Source organism: Oncorhynchus mykiss, chromosome 30 (assembly GCF_013265735.2).
Source record: "Oncorhynchus mykiss isolate Arlee chromosome 30, USDA_OmykA_1.1, whole genome shotgun sequence".
Taxonomy (NCBI): domain Eukaryota; kingdom Metazoa; phylum Chordata; class Actinopteri; order Salmoniformes; family Salmonidae; genus Oncorhynchus; species Oncorhynchus mykiss.
In genome coordinates, this window is record NC_050570.1 from 18,829,808 (window position 1) to 18,849,740 (window position 19,933).

Below are 19,933 nucleotides of genomic sequence, written 5' to 3' on the forward strand. Positions count from 1 at the left end.
GCATACCCCACAAGACATGCCACCAGAGGTCTCTTCACAGTCCAAGTCCAGAACAGACAATGGGAGGCACACAGTACTATATATCACCATGACTATATGGAATTCTATTCCACATCAAGTAACTCATTCAAGCATTAAAATCACATTTAAGAAACAGATAGAAATACACCTTATGGAACAGTAGGGACTGAAGAGACACACACACACACACACACACTATACACACATAGCTTTTGTGTTGTAGATATGTGGTAGTAGAGTAGTGTCCTGAGGGAACACAATGTGTGGTGAAAAGTGTTATGAAATGTAATGTCATGTATTATTTTAAATTGTATATAACTGGCTTAACCCCAGGAAGAGTATCTGCGTCCTTGGCAGCAGCTAATGGGGATACTTAAAACTTCTTATGGCTGGGGGCAGTATTGAGTAGCTTGGATGAATAAGGTGCCCAGAGTAAACTGCCTGCTACTCAGTCCCAGAAGTTAAGATATGCATATTATTAGTATATTTAGATATTCAAACAGTGTTTTCTGATGTCTGAGTATAACAGAACTCATATGGCAGGCAAAAACCTGAGAAAAAAATTCAACCAGGAAGTGGGAAATCTGAAGTTTGTAAGTTTTCAACTCATAACCATTGAAAATACAGTGGGATATTGGTCATATTGCACTTCCTAAGGCTTCAACTAGATGTCAACAGTCTTTAGAACCTTGTTTGATGCTTCTACTGTGAAGTGGGGGCGAATGAGAGGGGAATGAGTCAGAGGTCTGGCAGAGAGCCACGAGCTCAGTCTCACACGCTCACGTGATAGTTAGCTCTGTTCCATTGCATTTCTACATACAAAGGAATTCTCCGGTTGGAACATTATTGAAGATTTATGTTAATTAACCTCTCTGGGATATGGTGGCCAAAAGCCAGGGAAAATGCAGAGCGCCAAATACAAATAAATTACTATAAAAATCAAACTTTCATTAAATCACACATGCAAGACAGCAAATTAAAGCTACACTTGTTGTTGGCTGGATTCACATGTCAGATTTCAAAAAGGCTTTTCGGCGAAAGCAAACAATGCTATTATCTGAGGATAGCACCTCTAAACAAAGAGAGAAAAGCATATTTCAACTCTGCAGGCGCGACACAAAACGCAGAAATAAAAATATAATTCATGCCTTACCTTTGACGAGCTTCTTTTGTTGGCACTCCAATATGTCCCATAAACATCACAAATGGTCCTTTTTAATTCTGTTAATATATACCGTAATTTCCGGACTATAAGCCGCTACTTTATTCCCACACTTTGAACCTCGCGGTTTATACAATGACGCGGCTAATTTATGGATTTTTCCCGCTTTCACAAGATTCATGCCGCCGCCAAAAAACTGAGCACCGTCACATAATGTGACGTAAATCGAGCGCGCTCAAACTTCCCATCATTCTGATTACGGTAGTAATTTTGTCACCCTCATCATGGCAAAGACACGGAGAAATGCATATGATGCAGCTTTCAAGGTGAAGGCGATAAATCTGGCTGTTGGAAAAGGAAATAGAGCTGCTGCATGGGATCTTGGCCTTAATGAGTTGATGATAAGACGTTGGAAACAGCAGCGTGAGGAACTGACTCAGTGCAGAAAGACAACAAAAGCTTTCAGAGGGAAGAAAAGCAGATGGCCCAAAGTATTTGTGCATTTAAGGTGGCGCTCCTTGTTCAGTGGGAGGCTTGGATGACAAGTGGGGAGAAATCCTTCCTTCTTCATTACACAAAGGAATAACCTCAACCAATTTCTAAAGACTGTTGACATCCAGTGGAAGCGGTAGGAACTGCAAGAAGGTGCCTTAGAAATCTGGATTCCCAATGAAAAACGATTGAAATGAGAGTGACTTCAAAAAAAAAAAACATCTGAATAGTTTGTCCTCTGGGTTTTGCCTGCTACATAAGTTCTGTTATACTCACAGACATGATTTGAACAGTTTTAGACACTTCAGAGTGTTTTCTATCCAAATCTACTAATAATATGCATATCTTATCTTCTGGGGATGAGTAGCAAGCAGTTGAATTTGGGCATGCATTTCATCCGGACGTGAAAATACTGCCCCCTGTCACCAAGAACTTAAAAACATCCTAAAGATTGATTCTATACTTCGTTTGCCATGTTTCTACGACCTGTAATTTAACTTTTTGTCCATACTTTCCGCTGGACTTGCACGCGTGTCGTGAGTTTGGATTTGTTTACCAAACGCACTAACAAAAAGGAGGTATTTGGACATAAAGTTAATAATTTATCGAACAAATCAAACATTTATTGCGGAACTGGGATTCCAGGGAGTGCATTCAGATGATTATCAAAGGTAAGTGAATATTTATAATGCTATTTCTGACTTCTGTTGACTGCACAATATGGCTGATATCTGTTTGGCTTGTTTTTGTCTCTGAGCGCCGTACTCAGATTATAGCATGGTTTGCTTTTTCGGTAAAGCTTTTTTGAAATCTGACACAGTGGTTGCATTAAGGAGAAGTTTACCTAAAGTTCCATGTATAACACTTGTGTTTTCATCAACATTTATGATGAGTATTTATGTAAATTGATGTGGCTCTCTGCAAAAATCACTGGATGTTTTTGGAACTACTGAACATAACGCGCCAATGTATACTGTGATTTTTTTATATAAATCTAAACTTTATCGAACAAAACATACACAATACATGTAACAAAGTCTTAGGAGTGTCATCTGATGAAGATCAAAGGTTAGTGATTCATTTCTCTATTTCTGCTTTTTGTGACTCCTCTCTTTGGCTGGAAAAATGGCTGGGAAAATGGCTGTGTTTTTCTGTGAATAGGCACTGACCTAACATAATAGTTTGTGGTGCTTTCGCCGTAAAGCCGATTTGAAAATCGGACACTGTGATGGGATTAACAAGAAGTGTATCTTTAAAATGGTGTAAAATTATTGTATATTTGAGGAATTTTAATTATGAGATTTCTGTTTGAATTTGGCGCCCTGCACTTTCACTGGCTGTTGTCATATCGATCCCGTTAGCGGGATCTCAGCCATAAGAAGTTAACCACATGAAAGGCATGAGCTCTGCTTTGCTTTTTTTGCCCAGGCTGTACACACTTCAGTCTCTCGTTCACAATTTGGCAAGCACTTGATAATGCCTCAAATTTCCTGGCTGCATTCTTTGTGTGGCGGCCATAATGCCCCCTAGATAAATCCATGCCTTTTGTGGCTAGTGGCCGTTGTGCCCGTCGGCTGAATATAATAATTATAATTCCCTTCTCCCGGCTGCATGCCAAAGCACCTCTCACTTATATGCCTCTGTCACATGATCGGGTCTTTCTCACAGGCTGCAAGTAAAGACAGACATCTGGGACACAACTTAGCGCGTCCTTATCCAATTCCGAGGCGCATAAAAGCACTAAACCTAGAGTTGACATGTACCAATTGCACTGAGATTTGACATCATGTTACCACAACAGCTGTGTGTCAATACACAACATGCACATTGGGAACCCAATTCCCCATCACAAAGCATAACATCTTTGAATAAATGTTAAATATAGCCTATTGTTCAGCTTTTTAAAGTCAGTCTGTGTTGACATCTTTGGGAGAATAGTCAAAAAAGAGGTTCCATCTATGAGTGAAAGCACTCATCTTACAGTTCAGAGCCTTTGTATGATTATCTTTAAGACATCTGGTCAGTGTTTCTGACTTGACTGTGATTCACCTGCTCATTCAACCATACACCTGGACTATGTCTATAGTACAGTGCCTTCAGAAAGTATTCATACCCCTGGACTTATTCCACATTTTGTTGTGTTACAACCTAAATTCAAAATGGATTAAATATATATTCTCCCACCCATCTGCACACACAATACCCCGTAATGACAAAGTGAAAATCTGTTTTTAGAAATGTTTGCTAATTTATTGAAAATGAAATACAGAAACATCTCATTTACATAAGTATTCACACCCCTGAGTCAATACATGTTAGAATCACCTCAAAGAGATACTCAATGTCTGCTTTTTTTTGCTTTTATTTTTTTAACCCCAAATAAAATAAAAAAGGTGCCTTTCTTTTCGAGGCATTCGAAAACATCTCTGGTCTTTGTGGTTGTATCTGTGTTTCAAATCCACTGCTTGACTGAGGGACCATACAGATAATTGTATGTGTGGGATACAGACATGAGGTAGTCATTCAACAATCATGTTAAACACGGTTTTGCACAGAGTGACTCCATGCAATTTATGTTACTTGTTAAGCACATGTATGCTCCTGAAATTCTTTAGGCTTGCCATACCAAAGGGTTTCAGCTTAACATTTTTAAAAACATAATTTCACTGACATTATAGACATTTTTTGTAAGCCAGTAACACAAAATCTCAATTTAATCCATTTTAAACTCAACACAACAAAATGTGTAAAAAGTCAAGGGGTGTGAATACTTTCTGGGGGAACTCTGGGTGTGTTAATACAAGTCATGAGACTTGTAACATAGAACATTTCTGATAAAGAACGGAAATGAATTACTGGTGGGCAAAAGGTGAGTTATCAAAATAACTTGCTATAACTATTTACTTTAATAGGGCTAATATCGAGGATGTATTTATGACTAACACTACACCTTAAAACTAATCAAAGGTGTTCACTACAAAGAGTGCATGCCGAATATAGTCTTGTCCCACCACCCTACCTGCTACCAAGGTGGCTGGCTAGTTAGTTTACTAGCGGGCTTCACTTGTTTATGACTGACCTCACCCATGAAGAACAACTCAACAGTGAATGCTCCTTGCGCAAGTTGAAATACCAATACACGACTTACCTGGCTGTAGTGGTATTTCTTTTTAGTCTACACCGTTAGAAATGTATCCAAAGTATATTTGATTTGATTCCATATGATTTTGCGGCTCTACCTGTTACGTGTACTGGCTAATGAGCGCGATAATCCATGCAAACTGGCTCCACCAAGTACCTGGCTGCTGCGACTGGCTGAGTAACACGTGACCATAGAGATCCTATTAAATTACTAGAGTTAATTAAACCCTCAAAAATTCCAGAATGGATTGTGATTTGAGGGAATGGGGACACGATGGGTAGACTTTTCGTCGCAGCGATTATACTTTATATTGACCACGCAAGTGGCCGCTTTAACAATGAAAATAAATGTCTTCAAAAATGGAAGGCAGTCGGGAGGAGGTAAGATCAGGTATTACCATTCTAGCCAAAGAGAGGGCAGATATGCATGTGAACAACAGGCACATTTCCGATATAAAGTGTTTTATTTCAAAGTTGCCGGAATGTCAAGTGACCTACTTGTATCAGTACACTCTTAACACGTTTTGTTTACCAATGTCGACACTCTCTCATTGACCTCAATACAAAAACTTATCGCTTGGTGAGCAGAAAAAAAAGCCACCTGCTGGAGAAGACAGATTTTGGGCCTAGTTACCCCTCTTGCTTCGACACTTCCTCTCTGCCCTACCCCTAACCCTTTTCTTGATCTTAACCTAAGTATCGTAACCTCCCACGTTAATTATTCTAACCTGCTACGAAAAAGTCACTGTATGGTGTGAAAATGGCAGTTATATTGTTCAGGGAGACAACCAAACCAGTCTAATTTGAATTAGTGTGAACCTAAAATATTGTCATATGGGTTGTATACTTATTTTCTATATAAATAGCCTCTAATATATATGTAAACAGATAATGAATGTCTACATTTGTGTTTTTTGGAAAGCTGTAAGTGCTATTCTATGATACAATATCAGAACCTGTTGCATTTACTAAATCCTATCATTAACTGATTTCAGCCAGTCTGAATGGATTGACTGAATTGTTTGACTCGAATGTTGACATATTGGCAGTTAATAAGAGAAATATATTTATAGAATAATTCCTCTGAAACTGGCTGGCTATCTACCAAACATACACTGCAGATACTTTCTTCCAATTCATTATTTTACACTCTTATCACAGCACTGGCAAACCATGGTTGACCAACTCCCTGACCAAAATGGCTGACCTTTATTCCATCATAAATATTTTATCCCATCATTAAAAATGTAATGAACATTCTAGTATTGTAATTTCTAATTCAATGCAGTGACCATGTTTTTCTATTTTTGAATGTTGAACATTGATTTACAGATACATTTTATTTGTTCTGTAGAGAAGGCCCATGGAGTTGATGGAAGAATCTTTTAATTCATGGCCACTTGCTCAGCTGGGCCAGGGGCGCTTTAATTAGGTCAGGTGGAAATGGCCGACAGATCTCAACTTCATAAAAGGAGGAAATCGCCATCGCCCGATCTCGTTGCTTTCTCTTCCTTAGCTCCGTCTAATCCAGACGATCTCTGCGTCCATGAATCCACTACAGACTACCCAGTAAATATACAATTTTATGGTTAAATTTAATTCCTGCCTCAGTCTCATCCTTTCCTGTCACCTGACCTGTGACCACCTGTTCACCTTCACTGTCAGTCATCCTACCTGTCCAGCTACCCACTCAGATTCCACTAATCTTTCATGTTCATTTGACTGAAAATGTTGGCACTGTTATTTAAGCAATAAGGTCTGAGTGGGTGTGATATTTGGCCAATATACCACGGCTAAGGGCTGTTCTTATACACAACGCAACGTGGAGTGCCTGGACACAGCTATTAGCCATGGTATATTGGCCAATAACACAAACCCCCGAGGTGCCTATTGCTATTATAAACTGGTTAGCAACATAATAATTAGAGCATAAAAATACATTTTTGTCATACCCATGGTATACGGTCTGATATACTATGACTTTCAGCCAATTAGCATTCAGGGCTCGAACCACCCAGTTTATAATTGGGATTATAACATTTGAACTGGTTGTCTGGTAGACTATCATTTTAAAGACATTGTCTAAAATGAACTTGATGTATGTATCCGATTTTGTGAAAATTTATAGCACAATTGCCAGTCACATACTTTATTGGTTCACAATTTATGCGCTACCATTACAAGAAAAGATTGAAATATGGAATTTTATGAATGCACTATAAACAGCTATAGATATGTTTCAAGCCCAATATGTGTTGCTCAAAGTCTTTTTACAAATGCTACCTATACAAATTACCTTCCAGAAAATAGCACTTATTTTCCTTATTACTAAATGATGCTTTACTGAACTGGGGTAACTTTTTAAATGACCCTGAGAATAATATTTAGACAACGATAATTTATCCTAATTTAGTAGGCTACCATAGCATGCCATCTGCTGGAAAATTAATTAACAGCAACCAAAAACAATACTGAAGTGATAGCTCTGTAAGATAGGACAGAGTTGCACTACACTTACAGGATTAAATTACTTGCTGAGATAGTTTGATTTGTTGGAAGATTCAGGATAGGAAATATGAATCATAAAAAGTCAAGGTTTTAAGCTTTATTTGCTGTCATGGGTCCTGAGGTCATGTGCCCTGGCAGGAGTTGGAAGATGTTTGCCATCATGGGCTCTAGGTGGATTCGGGGTCTCTGTGAGGGGTTTGTTGTCATTTGCACTGTGTGGAATTGGGATCCTGATGTGTTTGTTGTCGTGGTTTCTGGCTGGAGTTGGGGTCCTGATATATTTTAAAGTGGGAGAAATCTTCTGTTTGTCCATCTGTAGTCCTGGACGTGGAGAGGGTTGTTTTATTGCAGGCATATTGGTATAGATAGGATTATCTAGAAACACACAAGAAAAACGAAACAATTTACTCCACAGTAATTGTCACAGAAACAATTACATCAGCCTGAACTCCCAAGAAGGTTGTACACTGGGCAGAAAGGACAAGGCACAGATGAGAAGCTGCAAAGAAAGAGGCTGTAACCACATGGAATCTGATGTACACCGCCACATGTCATTTTCTGAGCTGTTAACCACATATCACCTGCTCTCTCATTCAGCACACTCTTAGGACCGTGAGACAGGCAGTCCTGTCTTTCAGCATACGAGCTGCTCTATAAATGAGTGCACAGGGCTTGCTGTTTTTTTTCATTGCTTTCTCACTCACTCTCAGCGCTATGCTTTTATCTTTATTACAGAGCTTTCTTTAATTTTCTTTTGTCTGTTTCATATGCTTTGATCGTCCTCTACCTCTACAAACTGCTCTTCTCTGCCATAGAATGTCACAAGATCTGGTTTAAGATTAATACAGCTAAAAGTGTGTATACTACTGGCTAAATACATTTTTATAGCACAAACATCTTTGTACCTCTTTGTATTATGCTTCTCCTTCGTTGTAGTAAGATCCAGATGACCACTAGCAATGAAACCAGTATGGCACTTGCTACTCCCACTGCTACCCACAGCTTCCAGCCTAGAAGCAAACCCTCATTGGAGTGGGGAGACCAAGTTACTGGTTGGAGGGAGATCAAGGGGAAAATGTAATTGATTTATTCAAAGAGACACTTTTATTTATTTTGTATACAGTTATAAAAAGTATGGAAATCAACATTGTCATTTTGAAAAATATTGAGACAACCACACATGCATGCAGGCACACACGTACAGCACTCTCGGACAAAAATATGCACTACCAGTCAAGTTTGGATATTTTTACTATTTTCTAAATTGTAAAATAGTAGTAAAGACATCAAAACTATGAAATAACACACATGGAATCATGTAGTAACCAAACAAGTGTTCAAAGTAGCCACCCTTTGCCTCGATGACAGCTTTGCACACTCTTGGCATTCTCTCAACCAGCTTCATGACATAGTCACGTGGAACGCTTTACAATTAACAGGTGTGCCTTGTTAAAAGTTAATGGAATTTCTTTCCTTAATGCGTTTGAGCCAATCAGTTGTGTTGTGACAAGGTAGGGGTGGTATACAGATTATAGCCTTATTTGGTGAAAGACCAAGTCCATATTATGACAAGAAGAGCTCAAATAAGCAAAGAGAAACGACTGTCCATCATTACTTTAAGACATGAAGGTCAGTCAATACGGAACATTTCAAAAACGTTGAAAGTTTCTTCAAGTGCAATTGCAAAAACCACCAAACGCTATGATGAAACTGGCTCTCATGAGGACCACCACAGGAAAGGAAGACCCAGAGTTACCTCTGCTACAAAGTATACATTCGTTAGAGTTAACTGCACCTCAGAAATTGCAAGGGCTATTGTGTAAGGGCTATTTGACCAAGAAGGAGAGTGATGAAGTGCTGCATCAGATGACCTGGCCTCCACAATCACCCAAACTCATCCCAATTGAGATGGTTTGGGATGAGTTGGACGGCAGAGTGAAGGAAAAGCAGCAAACAAGTGCTCAGCATATATAGGAACTCCTTCAAGACTGTTGGGAAAGCATTCCAGGTGAAACTGGTTGAGGGAATGCCAAGAGTGTGCAAAGCTGTCATCAAGGCAAAGGGGGTGGATGTGGGGGGTGGATATGTTGAAGAATCTAAAATCTAAAACATATTTTGATTTGTTTAACACTTTTTTTTGGTTACTACATGATCCATATGTGTTATTTCATTAGTTTTGATGTCTTCACTATTATTCTACACTTAACTCTAATTGCTCCTGTAATTTGCTCTGAATAAGAGCATCTGCTAAATGTCTAAAATGTAGAGAATGTCTATGGTTGAAGTTTGAGGATTTACCTGTCATCAATGGTGGGGTACTCTCTGTCGTCTTGCCAGCTGCATTATAAAGAACACAATGAGTTAAAAATATATACTGTATATTAGCAGTGCTGCCAATGATGCTACTGGTGTATGATAAATATTACCATTATAACCACGATACATTTATGCACATGCTGAAGGGAGGAGGATGTATCAGATGAAAATGTTATTTTGTACTTACTAATAATAACTTGAGTTTCATTGCTGTTACTTTTTCTAAGGTAAGGGATATCTGCCAAAACCTGGCAGAAGTACCACCCACTGTCATTGTACCGGACATTTCTCACAGTCAGTCTGGACCAAGCTCTCCCAGACTCCTGAAGGACATGACCTTCATCGTTCTGCTCCACAGTCTTGTTGACCGATATCTTATGGGAGGAAAGTTGACTGGAACTAGAATCACCGCATGATTGGTTTATGTTGAAATACCACCTCACCCAGGCACTAGTCTGGGGCTCAAAACTGCAGATGAGGATCAGAGAGGAACCAAGAGGAGCTTCCACTGTCCTTTGGGGTGGTTCCGTGATCACAACGCTCAGAGCAGACGTCACTGTTGCCATGAGAGCTAAGGGGTAGGGTAATATAAAACACAAGCGATTTGTTTGTTTTTTTTAGAAACAATGAGAAGTTCAATGAATTCAGACTAGGGGAAAAGCAGAGTAAGACAATGGAGAACCATAATTGCATCATGTTGTACATGCAATAACTGAACATACACAGTGTACAAAACATTAGGAACACCTTCCTTATATTGAGTTGCACCCCCTTTTGCCCTCAGAACAGCCTCAATTCGTCGGTGCATGGCTTCTACAAGGTATCGAAAGCATTCCACAGGGATGCTGGCCCATGTTGACTCCAGTTCTTCCCACAGTTGTGTCAAGTTGGCTGGATGTCCTTTGGGTGGAAAGAGCAGGTGTTCCTAATGTTTTGTTCACCCCATGTACAGTACAGTACTTTTATTGGGGACCTGTTTGTCCAATGTTGTCACTCAAATGCGCAAACCATATATGTCAGTATACAGTTAAGACCTCTTATTTACCCTTCCATGAGACCAACATTGTAATAGTATTGCTTTTATTATGAAGGTATCTTCACAATAGGAGGTCAACCAGACATGTGCATGCAGTTTGTCAGTCAGTATACAACCCAATGAAAATCAAGGGTCTATGAAAAATGCTATTTCAAAAAGCAAATGCAAATGTTTTCATGGTTATATTGTTTAACCATGCATGTGTAGTATAGCAAGAAGTAGTAACCCTACCTATAAGAAACAGCAAGTTGATCACTTTGTTCCAGATGTCCATTTCCTGGACTCAAAGGTTGGCTTTTCACTCTGTCTTCCTGCACATCATAGCAACAGTACCTTCATGAGTGAGATGAGGAAGGACTCTATCTGTGGGTGGGAGGAGGTGCATAACATTTACCGTATTCTGAAACCAGACATAAGGGGTGAGGTGTGGCGGCTGCACAAATAACCACAAAGACTGGTAGACTACATACATATAAACTTCTGCTGTGCTAAAAGTTGTTCTGCAATCACAGGTGTCCTCAGAGGTTGGTACTTTGTGCACTGTAGTGTAAGGGCATATGCCACCTCTCAATGAGTAAGTCTGTGTGGTCAAATTGTAAATGTGGCTCAGAGAAATTGAAGGGGCTTCGAGAGCTTGTGGGTTTTGGTCCAAATGTGTTAACACACTTTGTCACTACAGTCAACGTTACGAGAATATCCGTGTGACTTCCTGTGGCAAAACAATACAAAACTCTAAAGTTTATGATGAAAGTTGTTTATATAGCAGCATGAAAAATTAAGCAATGCAAGTAGTATACATAGACAACCATAAAGTTAACCCAGAATGTGTAGAATGATAGACACATTTTGTCTTTTACTTTTTGTGGTAGGAAGAAGAAAGGGGTCAACCACATCCAGCTCACTGTGCAAAACAGTGGGGGCTGCTGAGGGGAGGACTGCTCATAATAATGGCTGGAATGGAGCAAATGGAATGGCATCAAACACATAGAAACCATGTGTTTGATACAATTCCACTCCAGACTTTACCACGAGCCCGTCCTCCTGAATTAAGGCGCAACCAAACTCCTGTGGCTCAAAAATAGTTTGAATCATCGTTGTTTCCATGTCATTTCAACAACAAAAATGAAATGTTATGAAGTTGAAGCAACAAGAAAAACTGATTTGATTTGCAAAAAGTCATCAAGGGAGTTTCGTCTTTTTTTCACCTAACTTTCAACATAAATCCAATGGCATGGTGAATTATTGTTGTTGTTTTCACGGTGAATTACTATAGCTCCCTTGGGCCAAGCCTTGTAATTTTGTAAATGCCGGATCTCTATGGCAAGACGCACCATTCACCAAAGTTTAATCAAAATCGGGCAAGTGCTGTCTGAGATATCTTTTTGACTAAACGAATCAATGCTTGGTCCGAAATTTTCCATATGGAGGATGTGACGCAATTGAGAAACCTCCGTGGCTTGAGGAAGCCAAATCTACCTCTGTACTGCCGTTCGCCTCAAATTTGTTAACAATGCGGAGGGCCCCATATAGCTCCACATTGACATGATTTAATCATCATTCTAATTTATTTTCTGGTGATGACCTAATTGGTTTTCGTTTACAAAGGAAAAAACACCTACCTGAATGGAAACAGATTATACCAACGATTACGTAATATGGTTCATATTAAAACCACACTACCCAGATTTCCCTTCTACTGCATCTGCGCAAAACACAAGACGGCCCTAAACGTTGGACAGGAGATGCAATGCACTCCAGCAGCATCAGTACCAGACCAGTAGTCAGTGTGCTCCAAATACATCGAAAAGATTAGACGCGAAAGAACAGTATTTATAATTCCTGATACACCGGCACTGGTTCATTGGAACAGCAAGATGGGAGATCAGAAGGTAGGAACAACCGACCGAACAGGTGTTTTGTGTTTGCGGCGGTCGCAGGGCGTACAAAGAAATGAGGAGTAGCGCGGAGGACCGGAACTTTGTTGATGTCTTACATCATTGTAAGACCTTGAATGGTTACATCTTGTAATTGATTTAAAAGACAAGGCGTATTTTATGGAGGCACGTCGACAGCAAGGTTTGCAGTCCCTCAACCAATTACTACTCTGAGCATTAGTTTTCGAGAAAACTACGCCTTGACGTGACAGGTCCCAGAATAGTGTTTATTGATTAAACTTGTAAATGCATACCAGTCCAAGACACATTCACAACTGTTTGTTTTTATTTTGTATCGCTCTACAGAGACCTAGGTTGCGATAATAAACAGGTGGGAGCAGAGAGTGTCCCATTATTCCTATGATTTGGGCCTGGCGCATAGCCTATCGCATCAAAGAGCATATCAAATGCTTCTTGGAGTGTCTGAACTGAACTGACGGGTTGGGACTGGACTGTTGACATAATTTGCCTGGATCTTTTTTAATGCAGTATCATTAATTCAATGTGTGAGTTTGGCTGCTTCGGAGATGGGGTGCCTAGTGTAGGCTTTATGAGGGGTTAAACCCAACAACTGGAGACGCATTATTACATTATGGATGCGCATACTTCCGGTCAAGTAGCAAGATGCCCGCCCTGGTCACAGTTTACACAGAAGTGGAAATTTACTCCCAAGAAATGCAGATGACCAAGTACTGACCATTTGATTCACCCTTACTCATTTGAATGTAGGCTATTGTAAGGAGGGGTGATCTGTGTAATCCTGAAGCAAGGTATTTCATGAAATATTCTACTGTTTTCTATTCTATAATTGAGAACTTGTTCCAGTGTCCAAATGCGATACAGATTATTCTTAGGCAGATACTTGGCTACTTTTAACTTTGTTTTACATTCTGCAGGAATCACTGCGTAAGATCACCACTACCCTGGCCCTGAAGAATGATGAGATCACAAACTTCATCTGCTGTCTGAAACAGAGCCTGGAGAACCTGGAGGTACTGTACACACCATCTGGGCAGGTCTAACATTAGATTACAGTCTGAAGCAAGATTGCGGCATGTGTGCGACACAATGGTTTTATGAACTTGGCATAGTGTACATGCCGTACTAGTCTGTCTGACTGGATGGTCAGAGTCTATCAGTGAACTGATTCCTTCCCTATTGGCCCCTGCAGGGGAACTCCAGCCGTGTCCAGGAGGACCTGGAGACAGAGTTCAGCTCCCTCCACTCAGTACTGGATGAGCTGAGAGACAGTATGGTCACCAGGATCAAACAGGAGAGGGCCAGCCACACCTATGAGCTACAGGTCAGTTCATCTTTATTGGGCTTTTACTGGATAAGGATTTTACAGGCTTTTGCTTTGTATTTCTTGATCTTTTAAGATTTCAGTCATTAACATTCAGCATTGAAACATTTTCATGACTTCCCAGGCTATCCGACAATAGGATCGACTTATGATCAGTTTAGCATGACTCATTCTCAGGTTTAGAATCGGGATAACTTTTTTTGTGAGTAAAGCCATGTGCATACTGATTCAGTGTTGCTTAGAAATGTTGCTACAGTATGAAAGACTGTGTGTGTTGGGGTCTGCAACATTAATATTCCTAGAGGATTATTGTGTCTGTGTACTGTATAATCCTGTTTACCTCTCAGCATCTGAGTGTCAGTTAGCCAGTCAGTCAGACAAAGCAACGGCATGGGCAGCTTTACATAACTACATTGCATCGTGATAACATAATTACATTGCATTGTGATAACATAACTACACTGCATCCTGCTTGATTATGTGAATGGGATGTGTAGAAACCGAAGTGATATACTGAACAGCCAATTACAGTAGGTCAATTGAAAGAAAAGAAAAGTGGCTCATGACAATTCAACTCAAATAACTCTTCCTGTGATGGAAAGAAACCTCAATGACACAGTAAAGAAGACGCTTGTTACATTAGGAGGAAACATTGTCTGGACTGTGATTCAATATATTCTTCTCTCTCTCTGCCTTTCACTCTGGTTCTCTCTCAATTCCATTCAATTCAAGGGGCTTTATTGGCATGGGAAACATGTTTACATTGACAAAGCAAGTGAAATGGATAAACAAAAGTGAAATAAACAATAAAAAGTGAACATTAAATATTACACTCACACAAGTTCCAAAAGAATAAAGACATTTCAAATGTCATATTAAGTATACATACAGTGTTGTATCAATGGGCAAGTATTTAAAGTATAAAAGGGAAAATAAATAAATATGGGTTGTATTTACAATGGTGTTTGTTCTTCACTGGTTGCCACAGGTCACACATCTTGCTGCTGTGTTTTCACACTGTGGTATTTCACCCAATAGATATGGGAGTTTATCAAAATTGGATTTGCTTTCTAATTGCTTGTGGGTCTATGTAATCTGAGGGAAATGTGTGTCTAATATCATACATAATATGGTCATCGTTCTCTCTCTGGTTCTCTCTCACTCTCTGGTTCTCGCCCTCTGGTTCTCTCTCTCTCTCTCTCTCTCTCTGGTTCTCTCGCTCTCTCTCTGTGGTTCTCTCTCGCTCTCTCTCTGGTTTTCTCTCTCTGGTTCTCTTGTTCTCGCTCTCTCTCTGGTTCTCTTTCTCTGGTTTGCTCTCTCTGGTTCGCTCTCTCTTTGGTTCTCTCTGGTTCTCTTTCTCTGGTTTTCTCTCTCTCTCTCTCTCTGGTTCTCTTTCAGAGTCAGCTGAGTGCGTGCTCCAAAGCCCTGGAGAGCTCTGAGGAGCTTTTGGAGGTAGCCAATCAGACTCTCTGCTCCTCGGAAGCAGACGACTTCACTCAGGTAACGGCTGGATGAAAAGCTTCCACAACCTAGCTAATTTCATTTCCATATCTTATGCAATGATGCCATTGGCATTTTGCTTGAGGATATCCATAATGGTTTTATTGGCATAAGTGTTGTTATACATTTGACATTTTAGTCATTTAGCAGACACTCTTATCCAGAATGAATTACAGTAGTGAGTGCATACATTTTTGTACTTTTACAGACTGGTCCCCTGTAGGAAACGTTGCAAACGCCAGGCTTTACCAACTGCGCTACACAGTTACTATCTGTTTCTTATCTTTATGTACCTTTATTGTAAAGCAGTACAGTATGTTGATCTGATGTGGTTCGTGATGTATGTTTACTGTGTAACACAATTGTAAGGATGTGGCTGAAACTGAGTTCTCTCTCGGTCCATATCTCCCCTCCTTTCCCTTTTGCTTACCCTGTCTGCTTCTCTCCAGGCGGCCAAAGACATTAAGGATAGGTATTGTTCATTGCTCTCCATTTCTCAAAGTATATTCTTAACTCACTAACCATCTGCTCACCCACACACATTACAACAAAATATATATTACATACAATCACGCTGTAGCACACCCTTTTAATCACCACTCTGTAGTCTTCTTGCTCACCTCACCTGCCCTCTCTGTCCCAAACATGTGTCAGTCCCCCATGGCACATGCTCCAATCTATCCCCTCTCTGGCTGTGTCAGTTTAGTTTTGGACGTTTCAGTGTGTCTGTTCATGATTCACAAATATGTTTTTGTGTGGTACTTTAGAAAAATAGTTAGTATGTTATTATAGGTCTGTGTAAAGTGATTACTAGTTACAGTAGTATTACAGTACAACACTCACGTGTCCTGTCAGTCCTTCAGTGGGTTGAATAATGAGACATGTCTCACTGTGTGTCTTTGTTTGGGGGAGAGCAGTGTGACAATGGCCCCTGCCTTCCGTTTGTCACTGAAAGCCAAAGCCAGTGACAGCATGAGTCACATGATGGTGGACTTCACCCAAGAGCGGGAGATGCTGCAGGCAATCAAGTTCCTCCCAGGTCAGTGTGGGACCCATTATGTCTGTCTATTGGTTTCTCTTTAATAACAGCAATGGACAATGCTCTTACAACCAAAGAAATAAGAATGAATAGAATGGGCGTCGTCTCCATTCAAGTCAATAATGGTATAATGGGTGGACTGGCGGCCATTCTGAGTTTACCCATTGGAGCAAAGCAGGAAGTAAAAGCAGGAAGTGTAACCAGCAATCTGTGCTGTGATTTGTTGAATCAACTCAAATGTCATTACAAATTGCATGAGCCACATAAGTTAGCATAATTTGAATGAACATTCTACATTACCATGGAAATTATTGCCTCATGAGTTTACCAGTCAAATTGCCAATGTTAGAGGTTCCAAGCTCGTTCTATTCATCCTTATTTCTGTGCTTGCAACATTCTTTACTGAAGTTATATTTCAATTAACTGTTGTGACCATGTCTTTTTGGTACCACCCATGTTGACCAAACCTAGCCCTCTCAGTATGAAGGACGTAATCCCCAATTTCTCTCCCCAGTACCTGCCACCCCAGAGATTCTGGTGTCAGAGTGCCAGGTCTGTGACAACACGGTGACAGTACAGTGGGCTCTGCCGGAGCCTGACACCAAGATAGATCACTATGACCTGGAGCATCGCCGCACCAACTACGAGGGGCCGCCCCGCGCCCGGGAGGACTACCCCTGGATGGTGGTGGAGGGCATTCGAGAGACAGCGTACACCCTTACAGGTAAGCGTGTCAGGCTACGGGTTAGAGTTAAAGCTAGGGTTAGGGTTGAGCCGGGGATGTGGACATGAAACTAGGGTTAGGGTTATGGCTTGGGTTAACTAGTAAGAGGAGGGCCTGTCTTTAGATGCAGTAGCCTAGGAGTAATACGTTTACTTAAATTGACCAACTGTGATTATCAAGTACCCGTTATGTGATTTCAGGGCTTCGCTTTGACACACGTTACATGACGTTCCGTGTGAAGGCGTGTAACAAGGCTGTGGCAGGCGAGTTCTCTGAGCTTGTAACACTGGAGACACATGGTGGGTGAACTGGACATTGTCCTCCACTCAGCGTGTACATGCATTCTCCCTCCTGTCTTTTTGTCCTAAATATCTTCTGATGTGATAAGAATCAATGAGTCAGCACATCAATATCAAGCCTGTCTCTATCTCGCCACCCCTCTACTCCTCCCTGCAGCGTTCCTGTTCAAACTGGATGCAGGCTCGTCCCATCAGAACCTGAAAGTGGAGGACCTCAGTGTGGAGTGGGACAGCTGTGGGGGGAAGATCATCCAGGACATCCGCAAGGACAAGAACAGAACCAACCAATCTCCCATGCACTCCCCAGCCAGGTCAGAAACACTTTCTGCCATATCCTTTGTGCATGAAAGTTTAGGTTCAACTTTGGCGTCCTCTGACTCTCCCTCTTCTCCTCTCCTAGGACGGCCATGAATTCACCGAAGAGAGTGCCATCTGCTCGGGTCGGCAGAGACCGATTCACGGCTGAGTCCTACACTGTACTGGGAGACACCTTTATCGACGCAGGCCAGCAGTACTGGGAGGTGCGGTTCGATAAGGAGAGCAAGGCGTTTGCTGTGGGCTTGGCCCTGCGGAACCTGGGCCGCTTTGACCAGCTGGGGAAGAGCAACGCCTCTTGGTGCATCCACCTGAACAACTGGCTGCACCAGAGCCTCACAGCCAAGCACAACAACAAGGCCCGTGCCCTGGACTGTCCCATCCCGGACCGCATAGGGGTCTACTGCAACTACGAGGAGGGTGAGACAGACCCCCAGATACATCTCCTCTCCACCTTACACTGGATCAGCTTTTCTACATCTAGTCAGGGGGACCACTTAACTGAGACTGACAAACAGTACATAGTGATTTGTATTTAAGACCAATCTTCATTAAATAGGATTAAATAGGTCTGGATTAAGGATTGGATCAGGAGTGGGTTAGGTAATGTAATCAAATGAACATGTTCACTTGAGCCTTTCTGTGTTCTGTTGCTATGCTGCTGTGTCAAATCTTTAGCTGCCTTAGTTACATTTCTCTCCATCCAGGAGCACTGTCCTTCTACAACGCCAGAACCAAGACGCTGATGCACACCTTTAGAACCAAGTTCACTCAGCCTGTCATACCAGCCTTCTCGGTGAGAAACTTTGATTTTGTTTACTTTGTGGGTCACTATCTCTAGGCAAGTCACAGAAGAAAGAAATTAGGCCACTGTCTTCGAGAAAACACACCTTTATATGTTAAGTTTGTGTTCTGTCGAACCCCTGCAGGTGTGGAATGGGAGTTTCTCGGTGCAGACGGGTCTGCAGGTGCCCAGTGTGGTGCAGAGTGGCCAGAGGAAGAACAGTGGTACCAGCAGCTCCAACGCCAGCCTCACCTAGACCCATCCAGGCCACAGCCACTGCAGAACTTTACCCCACTGAGGCTGTGTGGTGCTAGGAGCTCAAACTGGCCCAGTGCTGCCCACTGCTCATCCCAACACCACCATACACACCATGCCTGCCTGCTTGCCTGGGGTGATGGTTCTTCTCTGCCTCATCCAAGTCAGCTCATTACACTCCCTGTGCCTTCCAGAGAGGTGCCCTCATCAGTATACTCACTTAGGCAGAACTGAATCAGTCATTTAATTCAAATCCATAATTAAAGGCAAAATGACAAAAGCCTAGTTACCAGTATATCAGGAGCTAGGCACATATGTTTATATTTAAATGCAACAGTCAAAGACCCCAATGCAACGAGAAACAAATAGTCCATATAACTTGGTTGTAGTACAGTAGTCATTAATACATACTGAATGTTCAGAATCCTCTGCCTATAATTTAGCTAGTTGCTCCTCAGTACAGAAACACCTCATTTTTCTGTATAACCCAAATAACGTTGTAGCAAAATGACATGCTTATAATCAATATATAAACACTAGGAATGTATTGAATTCTACATCGCCAGCAGCTGTCTGGGGACCAGTGGAAACAGAGTTGGAAATACAGTACACCTGATTGTTTTGTAGAAGTGTTTGTATGGGGGAGCATGGGTCTGAATATGCGTGTGTTGGTTTGAAATGTTCTGTTATGTGTGTGTCCCTAACTTGTCACCGTTTAATCACCTGCAGTGAGAAGATAAGCCATTTTATGAGCTGGGTGGGGACTCCCTGGATAAGAAAGAGATGTTGTTGAAAGTGTTTAGTTCAATGTTAACACCATTCCTTATTCATGTCACCTGATGTCTAAACTCAGTGCTGGTGTGCTATTATTTTAAATACAGTCTTACGTTCATGTTGATGGTATGCATCATGAATATAACCTGCAATGCTTTTTTCTTTATTTCATGGGTGAACAAATTTCACATTGTAAATATGTCCCTTTCATTTTTCCACTACAGTATGCATCTGTCTCACTGAGTTTAATAAAGCAGTAAGACAGCCCGGTGTGTCTCTCATTGTGTACATTTCAGGAGTAAAGACTACTACATTTTGTTCTCACAAGAA

General features: G+C 41.1%; 3 protein-coding genes and 1 long non-coding RNA gene across 7 annotated transcripts in view; 2 read left to right on the plus strand and 2 right to left on the minus strand.

Moving 5' to 3' along the window:
- The window catches only part of si:ch211-129c21.1 (semaphorin-4E), a 29,610-nt gene extending 24,603 nt beyond the window's left edge, over positions 1–5,007 (minus strand). The window contains exon 1 of one of the 2 annotated variants that reach the window (XM_021599049.2): positions 4,824–5,007. The gene's annotated coding sequence lies outside the window, so the exon portion shown is untranslated. The remainder of the gene's footprint in view (positions 1–4,823) is intronic. The other variant, XM_036968471.1, reaches the window with a different exon arrangement.
- Position 5,008: 1 nt separating this feature from the next.
- LOC118945754 lies at positions 5,009–8,394 on the plus strand. The gene is made up of 3 exons (XR_005040847.1): positions 5,009–5,197; positions 6,171–6,385; positions 8,261–8,394. It is a non-coding gene; the product is annotated as an uncharacterized LOC118945754 (long non-coding RNA).
- LOC110521479 lies at positions 6,958–12,348 on the minus strand. Of its 2 annotated transcripts, XM_021599056.2 has the most exons (6): positions 12,296–12,348; positions 10,908–11,039; positions 9,828–10,211; positions 9,623–9,661; positions 8,230–8,373; positions 6,958–7,699 (listed from the first exon to the last, which is right to left on the minus strand). In XM_021599056.2, exons 2-6 carry the CDS (start codon positions 10,948–10,950, stop codon positions 7,422–7,424), a joined length of 888 nt encoding a protein of 295 aa, XP_021454731.1. In that variant the 5' UTR covers positions 10,951–11,039; positions 12,296–12,348; the 3' UTR covers positions 6,958–7,421. The 2 variants fall into 2 exon arrangements, with proteins under 2 accessions (XP_021454731.1, XP_036824371.1); XM_036968476.1 differs by lacking the exon at positions 12,296–12,348 and having other exon boundaries at positions 10,908–11,288.
- A 39-nt stretch (positions 12,349–12,387) lies between these two features.
- Positions 12,388–19,870, plus strand: LOC110521477 (fibronectin type III and SPRY domain-containing protein 1). Of its 2 annotated transcripts, none has more exons than XM_021599054.2 (12): positions 12,388–12,565; positions 13,507–13,602; positions 13,782–13,913; positions 15,312–15,413; positions 15,863–15,885; positions 16,331–16,452; positions 16,967–17,176; positions 17,377–17,475; positions 17,633–17,786; positions 17,876–18,210; positions 18,498–18,586; positions 18,720–19,870. In XM_021599054.2, the coding sequence occupies exons 1-12, from the start codon at positions 12,551–12,553 to the stop codon at positions 18,828–18,830; spliced, it is 1,488 nt and encodes a 495-aa protein (XP_021454729.2). In that variant the 5' UTR covers positions 12,388–12,550; the 3' UTR covers positions 18,831–19,870. The 2 variants fall into 2 exon arrangements, with proteins under 2 accessions (XP_021454729.2, XP_036824368.1); XM_036968473.1 differs by lacking the exon at positions 12,388–12,565 and adding an exon at positions 12,646–12,675.
- Positions 19,871–19,933: the final 63 nt, after the last annotated feature.

What these genes read in the sequence shown, in the direction of transcription:
- LOC110521479 (XM_021599056.2), bottom strand. Translation starts at nt 10,950, where the DNA reads ATGGACATCTGGAACAAAGTGATCAACTTGCTGTTTCTTATAG. An exon ending in CAACTTGCTGTTTCTTATAG is followed by an intron (nt 10,212 to 10,907) that starts GTAGGGTTACTA and finishes CCTACCCCTTAG; the next exon opens with CTCTCATGGCAACAGTGACG. An exon ending in TACCCCACCATTGATGACAG is followed by an intron (nt 8,374 to 9,622) that starts GTAAATCCTCAA and finishes CCCTCCAACCAG; the next exon opens with TAACTTGGTCTCCCCACTCC.
- LOC110521477 (XM_021599054.2), top strand. An exon ending in GGCAATCAAGTTCCTCCCAG is followed by an intron (nt 16,453 to 16,966) that starts GTCAGTGTGGGA and finishes TTCTCTCCCCAG; the next exon opens with TACCTGCCACCCCAGAGATT. An exon ending in CTACTGCAACTACGAGGAGG is followed by an intron (nt 18,211 to 18,497) that starts GTGAGACAGACC and finishes CTCTCCATCCAG; the next exon opens with GAGCACTGTCCTTCTACAAC.